Consider the following 10726-nt stretch of genomic DNA (forward strand, 5'->3'; position numbering starts at 1 on the left):
AAATAATACCGCCTCTCAAAATCTCTATTTTTATTTTTAAATTTAATAATTAAAAAAGAACGATGCGAGAGCTATTACTGTCACCCCTAAAATGAAAGAAATGAGACAAGAATGTTGAGTGCTGGATTTTTTATTATATTAATTACACTTAAAATTCTGTTAGATTTTTTTTCATGCATAACTTTTTAGGATTTATTTAATATTTTAAATAAAATGGCTTAGAGTGATAGTAATTGGGTCGTTTATCCTACATTAATTTGCTTATAAATAAAATAAAAATTATAAATAATACTTGTTTCTTATAAATACAAAACTAATTCTTAATATTATTACTTCTCACTTTTCTTTTTCACTTATTTGCATATGATTACTTGCATTATTTTAATGTTATATTTGCTAATTTCCAATATCGATTTCAGAAGATATGAAAATTGCGATTATATAACATAAAAATAAGTGTTTCTATAGTTGTCTTCTTTTTTCATACTTTAAATATTAGCACGTTACTACTACCAAGAACATGGCGACATGACACGTGATCTCGGATGCTAAAATCAAAAGAGCCGACACGGAATGCCACTACTGGTTATATATACACTGTGTCCATATACTACCTATTTAAATGTTGAATAACTTTGAATCGATGATTGCGATAGAAGGTGAATACATAGCACGAAACAGAACCAAATCAATCGGTAAGATAACATTTTTATTAAATGGATTGGCTCGTATAGTTCGTGTGCACAAAATGTAGTCATCTCAGCGTTCATGAACGTGAACACTGGAACACGTAAAATCGGCATATGCGCAAGTTTGAAAATACTGTAGAGAGAGAAACCATAGAAAATAATTAAAAATTATTATTATTTTGATTGCCAGAAATTGTAATGTTTTTGTCACTACATCGTCAAATTTAATAAAAGTGGAATAAAAATAAAAATAATAAAACATCTTTTTTCATAATTGTATCATATTTAAAGTAATAATGTAAAGCTTTAAATCGATCAAACAAACTCGTAAGTATCACGAATATGGCGTCGAACGCGATTGCAGAGAACAAACGGACTGTTCAGAATTCGAAAGTCGCTGCTGTTCAGACTAGGTAAAAAAGAATATATGATTACTAAAAATATTATTTCTAAAGTAGCAAATAACGAAACGTGTTATTACTTGAAGTCATAAGAAAATTATTCTAAGATATTTGTATGCAAATTTGTATAGAATTTATTTAATTTATATTTGCCATGATAATTGAAAATTCTTGCACAGAGAGTCGTCCCTCTGTTTGCAATGTGCAAAACATTCAGAATTTTTTAACGATGACTCTTAAACAGTAATTTCTCAATTATTGCGAGTTACGATTAGAAAAGTTCCCGTAACAATAGAATCCATTAAAATGGACCGAACGAGGATCACATTCTGTACCGACGTCGACAAATCCGTGATTGTGCATAATTTTGAGAAACGTGGCTGGACACAAGTCGGTCCGGAGGATGACTGGAATTTTTATTGGTAATAGGAAAAAATGAACAGAAAACAAATATATAATAAATATATAATTATAAACCACAATTTTTTGTTTTTGTTTTTATATAAATATGTAGGGCTGTAACGCAGTCTTGCAGAAACATTTTCAGCGTCGAAACGGGATATCGAATGGATGACAATCAGTAAGATCATGTCAGATATAACACACATTATTATTTAAATTTAAATTATGACAGAAAACTAATTCGTATGTATATCAGAATCATTAATCATTTTCCAAATCACTACGAACTCACACGAAAAGATCTGCTGGTAAAAAACATCAAACGATATCGAAGAGACCTAGAGCGCGAAGGAAATCCGTTGGCGGAGCGCGCAGAGAGTCCTGGCAAATATCTATATCTCGATTTCATTCCTGTCACTTTTGTTCTGCCTGCAGGTAAACCGTGTTGTTTTCAAGTTTTGTCAAAAATAAGCTTAATTTCGAAATTATGTAAGTTATTCTCGCGTGACTATGTCAAGATTACAACATGTTCGTGGAAGAGTATCGCAAGTTACCGCAGAGCACATGGATCATGAAGCCCTGCGGCAAATCACAGGGTGCCGGGATATTTTTAATCAACAAGCTGAGCAAATTAAAAAAGTGGTCGCGCGAAGCAAAAACTCCGTTTAACCCAAACTTGACGAAGGAATCGTACGTCATATCGAGGTGATTTATATAACTTTTCATGAGAAATTATCACATATATGTGAAATTATTATTTTATTAGTAAAGTTTTATTATAGATACATCGATAATCCGTTGTTGATTGGCAGCAAGAAATTTGATCTTCGATTATATGTTCTTATTACGTCGTTTCGGCCGCTCAAAGCATATCTCTTTAAACTTGGATTTTGTCGTTTCTGCACCGTTAAGTATGATACTAGTGTCCAAGAGCTCGACAACATGTACGTGCATCTGACGAACGTGTCTGTGCAAAAACACGGTGTATGTATCGCGTTTTTTATATGAACATCATGGACACATTCAAAGTGTGATAGATCGGATAAATCTGAACAGAAAAGTTATTTTGTAAAATTCTCAATAGTTATTAATTAATACATGTGATCCAACGAGCCTGTGAAAAGCGATAGTCCGGACTCTGTAGACATGTATGATTTTCAGTTGTGAAAATCAGCTGATCGCAAGAAGCTGTCACACGCCACTCGCTTGTTTGCTTCACCTCTTGCTGTTAGGAGATTGCATGTGTTAGGGTCACATGTATTAATAAATCATTAACTGTTGTGCTCTCTTTACGCTCAGCTTCGCGGATGATCAAGTGATTCTTGCACAAGACAATATAGAATACATGATAAGAAAGCTGACTGAGGAATATGCTAAATGGAGCCTAGAAGTTAACATAGACAAGATTGAATACATGTGCTTTAGATGGAGAACAGAAAAATCTAATTCTAACAAATGAACAACAAATTAGAAATTGCAAAGAATACAAATATCTTAGATTAAAACTTACAAGTGATAAATTACTAGACGAAGCCATACGAGAGAACATTAATCAAAGCCGAAAAGCGATTGTGCTGATGAATAGCATACTATGTAACCAAAGTATGTATAAAGAGAACAAGAAACATTTTTTTGTCTATAAAAAATACAGTTCTACACACGGGCTCTATCGCCGACACTGAAAGAACTGTGTTTATCTTATAGCACTACTTATTGTAATAAAATCCATGTGTTTTTAATAAATAAAAACTTAAGAACCATTGACACTTGCATGTTAAAAAGTATAAATTCTTATTCAGAGGTAATCTCTCACTTTCCTCAAAATTTCTTTAAAAAATATCACATCACAATTGATTCAAATTTATAGCAGATTTTTGTAAAACACGCAATTTTCAATTGCTCTTTTAATAACTTTCCCATCTCATTTGGAATAAATAATGATAGATTTACGCATCTTTGAAATCTGAAAAAGAATGTCTCATCAATAGTTTAAGTTCCAGAGCCAACTCAAAATTTGGCCACTTTTTAACATCCTCCTTTATAATTATTATCCTTTAGTATTATCAAGAGTATCATCACATGTAGTAGTGAAGTATGGCAAATAAAAGAAAAAACACGAAGACTTTTAAATGCAATAGAAATAGACTTCTGGAGAAGAGCAGTAGAAAAATCAAGGTTGGAACATTACGAATAAAATAATCATATTACGAATAAAAAAATTAGGAAAGTAATAAAAATGCAACATAAATTACGGATGATATAAGAACAAAAGAACTTATACTGTTTAAACATGTCCAAATGATGAACAATGAGAGAATACCGAAGCAAATATTAGAATGGTCTTCAACAAGAAGAAAAAAAAGACCAAGAAGAAGCTAGAGGGAAGGAATCGACAGAGAGATGAGAGAGCAAAACCTGAAGGAACAACAATGGCAAAATAGAGGGAGCTGGAGATTGAGAATCGAAAGACGTTGTAAGACGTTTTGAAACTGATATTATTAGTATTATAACTATTGCGGAGTTTGAAAATTGATACATGACTATTTTGTTCAGATTGACCCAATCTATTTTCACACTTTGACTGTATCAAAATGGTTCAGACATTCTGTATATGTATACTCGAGAAAAAATGGATTAGATCTAATTTAAATCTAACGAGATAAAAAAATGGAAAAATAGATCTAATTAGATCTAAATTAAATCTAAATAGATATAAAGTAGATCTAAATAAATATAAAGTAAATCTAAATAGATATAAGTAAATCTATAGGAATTTACACTTTTATTTATTATTAGATCTACTCTTGATCTACTCAGATCTATTATATTAAATCACCTCAGATCTGTTCAAATCTGCTCAAATCTAAGTAAATCTGAGTAGTTTTAATATAGTATATCTGAGTAGATCTAAAGTAGATTTAATAATATATAAAAGTGTAAATTTAATAGATCTTATATTTATTTAGATTTACTTTATATCTATTTAGATTTAATTTGAGTCTAATTAAATCTATTTTTCCATTTTTTTTTTTTTTTATCTCGTTAAATTTAAGTTAGATCCACTCCATTTTTTCGGATATACATATAAAAAAAGTATTTTTTAAATTACACATAAAACTCAATTCTTGAAGTGACTAGTTAATTTTTCTGATTTTTCTATTGACAATTTCTATTACAAAGATTGTCAACCGCGAAAAATTTCAGGATGAGTACAACAGCAAACATGGTGGTAAGTTGAGCGTGCAGAATCTACGCTTATATTTGGAGAGCACGCGCGGAAAGATGGTCACAGAGAAATTGTTCGCCAATATTTCCTGGTGCATCGTGCACTCGTTAAAAGCGGTTGCGCCGGTGATGGACAACGATCGTCATTGTTTCGAGTGCTACGGATACGATATTATCATTGACAACAAGCTGAAGCCATGGTTAATCGAAGTGCGTCAATTTGCTTTCAAAGAGAAAATATGTGATATGCAATATTTTCTGCTTTACGACTCGATATCGACAGTGTGATTTGTACATAGGTAAACGCTTCGCCGTCTCTGACTTCCACAACAGTGAACGATAGGATCTTGAAATACAAATTGATCGACAATATCGTGTCAGTAGTTTTGCCTTCAGATGGCATTCCCGAGTAATACAATATTCTTATCTTAACTATATAGATAAAATATACAGATCTCAAATATACAGATAAAAGATTTTATTATATAAATATTATATTATATTTTTATTATATTTTATCATATAAAAATATCATATAAAAATTTTATTATATATAATTATCTAAGAACATGTAAATAAATCTACAATATTAAATATGATCAATTGTAATCAGCGTAAAGTGGAACAAAACGCCTTTGCCGGAAGCTCTGGGAAACTTCGAACTGCTGATCGACGAAGAATTGGCACTTCAGGACGACAAAGAGAGTTCGTTGAGCAAGTATCGCGCCTCCGCTCTCAATAAATGGAAATAGACTTCGTCTTTTATTTCAATTTAAAGAGAAAACTCTCACTCAAAGAATGATCATTAACACAAACAATTTTATTCACTATTAGTATAAAACATGTACAGATATCTTACAGACAACACGCGTATGTCAGCTGTGAGAGTGCAAAAAATAACAATAGTAAAGTTTTTCAGTCTTTGTTTTTTACAAGAATGTAAAAACGAGAATAAAAATAAAAATAATTAAAAAAATAATAATAATTTATTGGTACTTTTAATTTTTCCTCAAAGGCCGTGTGTGTGTAAAAGTCGCAAGGCGAGGTAAAGATCTCAACAGATCTTTTTTTTATATTCTTTCTCTCTTACATGTTTATACATAAGACTTATGTATGTGTGTGTGTATATAGTGGCTCCAAAAAATATTTGCACACTCACATTTTTTAAAAATATTGTTATATAATAACTATAAAGTCACTATATAAAGATATTTTTAAAAATGTGAGATTGCCAATACTTTTAGAGCCACTGTATTTATGGCACAATCTCAAATACGACAAAATTTTTTAAGGCATGTGCACAATGAACAAACAGCGATCACGGAAGTCCGTACTAACACTCTCGAAGACAGAATATTTGCTTTCACAAACGAATAAAAAAACTATAAATAAAAGTATTAAAACATATAAATATACATAAAAACTTTATATATAAACTAAATTAAAAGTAAAAAAAGATAGAGATATATAAAATTACACTAAGATTGAAAAACATCGCTTTTTATATTTTTCTTTTAATTAGTGACATAATTATAAGAAATTTAATTAAAAGATGTCAAATCAGTAAAATATTCGATTTTGTTGTCGTTGTTTGTTCATTCGGCAAATATCCGTTTTCTTAGAAATAGATACTTATGTTAACGATATGCCTTGTATTCTATGGTATATATATCTACATTTTTACTTACACTATAAACATTTGTATACAAATGTATCGATTATAATTAAGCTCGTGATTAATCAACAATTTTCTGTACATAGCGTTACTATCTAGATCATCGTTGATGAATAGTATTATAATTGCGTTCCTATATTTACTGAACACCTATAGTACATATGACGTAAAGACATAGATTTTTAGTATTGACAGTAAATATCGAAATGCAGTATATATACGCAAGGAAGTTCCGTTTTTTTTTAAGATTTTATTTATCCAGATTGATTGCACAGATCTTGTTTTTACAGAAAATTGTTGTGCAAATCTTGATTGTCCATAGTGGTTATTGTACAGATCTCGTACTATACTACATATTATGCACAGAATATTATTGCACATAAAGTATTCGTTCGTGTACACACTAACCACACAACTTAAAGCATAAACAAAAATACTTTAGAACTTCTACGCAATACTTTCGACCTTGATACTTTCCATACTCCCAAGTTTTATTTTTGTTTATGTTCTCCTACCTAAGCATCTACTTTCCTTTATCATGATATTATGTTTTTACTAATGTGTCGTGATAAATGTATGCATTGTCTAATTGAAAAATACATTTACTAAGAATAGTAACATTTTTATATTTAAGTTGATACGTGCAATGATGCTTCTGTGCAACAAAGTCATCTATGTAATAACATGGTGTATGTGCAATACTGCTCTGTGTAACGTGTAATCAAGTACGAAATTTGTACAATGATCACTGTGAACAATCGGAATCTGCGCAAAAATGTTCTGCACAAACGAGATCTCAGTTAACGGGATCTCTTTATACAACAGTCGATCTAGACAAAATTCTTGACAATCGGAGCCCTGCAATGTATAGTTTTGTATATATATGCATTTATGCATAATATGTGTCGTTGAATTTATACATATTTCATTAATGTATCATTACATATATTTATATTTAATGAGAAAAAAACAGTTTAATAGCTGACTACAGCTATAGTCAAGCTCGATTATGCATAAAACGAAAGATATTATTGCAAAAAGTTTTCATTAGAATATTTTTCATTATTACTTTTGAAAATAATAAATCAATAATTATCAAAAATATGTTAATATAAAAAAAAACAAAAAAAAAAACGTTATAATAACATCCGTCCTTTTTGTCCAAGCAAAACGAAACGCTTTTGTTCTTTTCATGACTGCGTTCAAAAACACAACTCGTGTATACACTAATATACACTAACTGTTTTGAAGCGCTCGGAAGCTCGGAGTGCTCTCGGATGATGTCGTTCGGAAACATAAAAAAGGATCATAGTGAATGCCACCAATACTGCGTTCAGAAACACTACTCATGCATTATATCATTTATTACTCATCAGATATAAAAAACAAAGATAGAATGACGCTCGTGTGCACACGAGTAGTGTTTCCAAACGTAGCCCAACTCACACTCGGCAAAAAAGTAGGAGTCAGTAAATTAAGTGAAATATGTTTGTTTTGAAGCGATTGTAAATAGAAATCATAAATAACTTTATAATTGTAAAAGCAACAATGTATAGAAAAAAATCAATAATTTATTGATTTAACGTATAACGTTATGTTAAGAAAAAGAAAACATCAAGATAAATGTTGTTAAATAAATTAAAAATATCGCTTTTAAATAAATTTAAAATATTATTTTTAAATAAACTTAAAATACCGTTTTTATACAAAACAGTTATAACAAAGATATGAGCTAATGTTTTTTTAAATGTTTATAAAACATTAGTTTTGTTTGAACAGTATTATTTTTGAAGTTATGAAATGATTAGTCCTTAACAGATTGGCAACCATTATAGTGGCTCTAAATTACCATAAATTTGCATAAGATATATATGTTTACATATGTTTATAAGTTTTAGATATTAAATCTACAAGATTTCAAAAAAAATGTCAGTTCTCTAAAAGTTAAAAAGTAAATATGCCGATTAGGGGAGCAGCTTCTGACAAGCTTGATATTGACATATGTTATCAAGATCATGGCCCTGAATGACCTTCAAAAGATTTTAAATAATGTTCACTGATCGCTAAAAAGTTATTAACAAAAAATGTTAGTAATTGCTCAGATATGTGCGTCCTTTTTCCCCAAATTTTGTCTATCTTAATCCGGTTTTTTAAAAAACACTTTTTCATCACTAAAATAAGGAATCAATCGGGAGATCTTGAAAACAGCTGTTTATTAAACAGTTGTACCCAAAAGAAGTTTTATAAATAAACCTTTAGGTTTGGATATCGTACATTTCTCAAGTAAATAATTTGTATAACTTTGAACTTGACATATTATATAAACATACATCTTTGTTTTCATGTCGTCATCGACTATGTCTTATATGTAAATGTTTAGAATAAATAAAAGAATAATTATAAAAATAACGATAAACTTGGAACGTACATGCTTAGATAGCAGAGCACCAAGTGGTACTTTCGGCCATTGATACTTTCTTCATCCCCAAGTTTTGTTACTTTATTTTTATGTAGGAAAGTGCACCCAGGGACGGGCGTAGCCTTTGTGCGTTCTCCCACCTAAGCATGTACTTTCCAAGCTTATCGTAATTTTTATAATTATTCTTTTATTTATTCTGTACTAAACATTTATATATAAGACATGTTACGTCTAAATTATCGTATATTATGTGTAAGAGGCATATGTGTAAAAGGCAAAATTTTCGTTTTTCTCTATACACATTTTTTGTTAATAACTTTTCAACGAATGGTAAGCATTACTTAAAACCTTTTGAAGGTCACTTAGGGTCATAACCTTGATAACATATAACAAACTCAGGGTTGTCGGAAGCTGTTCCTCTAATTGATATATTTACAAGTTAAAATTTAACTAAACTAAAATAATATAATATAACATTTTGTTAGTAATAGATATTAAAATAGATGTGGATATTTATATTGGATTTTTTGTCGTTTACGATATCGATTGTGTATCATACAATGTGAAGTGAAAATTACAAAAGTGAACAAATGTAAAGATTGTTAACTAGCAAACTCAGATGCTTAAATAATTAATTATGTGACACATAACTGATCTTCAGATATATGAGTATACAGGATGTGAGAAAAAGATAATATGTTAGTATATACATATATGTTCTCTATATTTTGTGACAACAAAACTATCCTAGCGTTTTTTTTTATTTTACTAAATATACGTCATCAAATTCTATAAATGTTAATACGTATGTTTTAAAAGTATTGATAACGCTCCATTTGTAAACATATAAGTACTAGGTGACATCCGAGATCCGAGAACACAATATTCTCTTACTACTCACTACTTTCCCACTGAAATAACCAAAATCTTATGTTACCGAACGTAGTCCATATCAGTCACTAATAGAGATGCCAGATCGCGCTGGACAACAACGAGAGGCTTTAGGTGGAGGCTCACCGCCTCAAGCCTCGATACTCTCGTTGCTGTCAAGCGCGATATGACATCTCTGCAAACGAGTTTTCATCCATTTCGATTCTCTTTTTCTCTCATTAAACTTAGTGCAACATAACTTTTGAAAGGTAACGCAATTTTCATTGTGTTTGCATCATTTTATGTACATATAAAATAAAATGTATAAATGTATTCAAAAGAAACAAATACCAGGGTATGATGTGCAAATGTCAAATAAAAACAAAGTGTTATAAAATTAATAATAAAATATATATACAAAAGTCTGACAATACATATAACTGCAGCTTTTAGTCACCACTGTCCTCGCTTTTAACTGTTTTATTTAATATGAGTAAACTATATAGACAACACACTGTTAACAGTAATATTACAAATAAAATAATAATAATGTATAGTGTACGTTTATATCACAATTAAATGTCATATGTTACGTATTCGCGAACAGGAGAAGCGTTCATTGAGACTATCTTTCTAATATCTTTTCCGACGTCTCCATGCATATTTTACGATACAATAATTATACTTACAAAGATACATACTAAGAAGATATATATATATATATACAGGGTGTCCCAGAATTGCCGTACAATCTCTCGTAGGCAGATAAAAGGAATAAAACTGAGTCGAAAAGTCCTGAACCATTTTTTTCTATTATTTATAATAAAGGAGTAATTATTGAGTAAATCAGGCCAATCAGCGCAGACCTTTAGCCAGACGCACGTCAGTGAGCCGCGCGCCTCGTGTGTGTGAGCGCTTACTGACGTGCGTATGGCTAAAGGTCTGCGCTGATTGGCCTGATTTACTCAATAATTACTTCTTTATTATAAATAATAGAAAAAAATGGTTCAGGACTTTTTGACTCAGTTTTACTCCTTCTACCTGC

The 10726-nt window shown here is 30.3% G+C and overlaps 1 protein-coding gene across 3 annotated transcripts; it reads left to right on the forward strand.

Annotated features, from left to right (window-relative positions):
- The first annotated feature begins 1000 nt into the window (after window positions 1-1000).
- Window positions 1001-5679, forward strand: LOC109861616 (probable tubulin polyglutamylase TTLL1). Of its 3 annotated transcripts, none has more exons than XM_020441336.1 (9): window positions 1001-1102; window positions 1366-1512; window positions 1605-1670; window positions 1749-1927; window positions 2011-2197; window positions 2275-2476; window positions 4697-4927; window positions 5017-5126; window positions 5331-5679. In XM_020441336.1, exons 1-9 carry the CDS (start codon window positions 1032-1034, stop codon window positions 5467-5469), a joined length of 1332 nt encoding a protein of 443 aa, XP_020296925.1. In that variant the 5' UTR covers window positions 1001-1031; the 3' UTR covers window positions 5470-5679. The 3 variants fall into 3 exon arrangements, with proteins under 3 accessions (XP_020296925.1, XP_020296928.1, XP_020296926.1); XM_020441339.1 differs by having other exon boundaries at window positions 1050-1102; window positions 1386-1512; XM_020441337.1 differs by having other exon boundaries at window positions 1052-1102; window positions 1335-1512.
- Window positions 5680-10726: the final 5047 nt, after the last annotated feature.

The sequence above is a fragment of the Pseudomyrmex gracilis genome, unplaced genomic scaffold (genome assembly GCF_002006095.1).
Source record: "Pseudomyrmex gracilis isolate BER0280 unplaced genomic scaffold, ASM200609v1 scaffold_878, whole genome shotgun sequence".
Lineage (NCBI taxonomy): Eukaryota > Metazoa > Arthropoda > Insecta > Hymenoptera > Formicidae > Pseudomyrmex > Pseudomyrmex gracilis.

What these genes read in the sequence shown, in the direction of transcription:
- LOC109861616 (XM_020441336.1), top strand. Translation starts at nt 1,032, where the DNA reads ATGGCGTCGAACGCGATTGCAGAGAACAAACGGACTGTTCAGAATTCG. An exon ending in TATCGAATGGATGACAATCA is followed by an intron (nt 1,671 to 1,748) that starts GTAAGATCATGT and finishes TATGTATATCAG; the next exon opens with AATCATTAATCATTTTCCAA. An exon ending in CACTTTTGTTCTGCCTGCAG is followed by an intron (nt 1,928 to 2,010) that starts GTAAACCGTGTT and finishes GACTATGTCAAG; the next exon opens with ATTACAACATGTTCGTGGAA.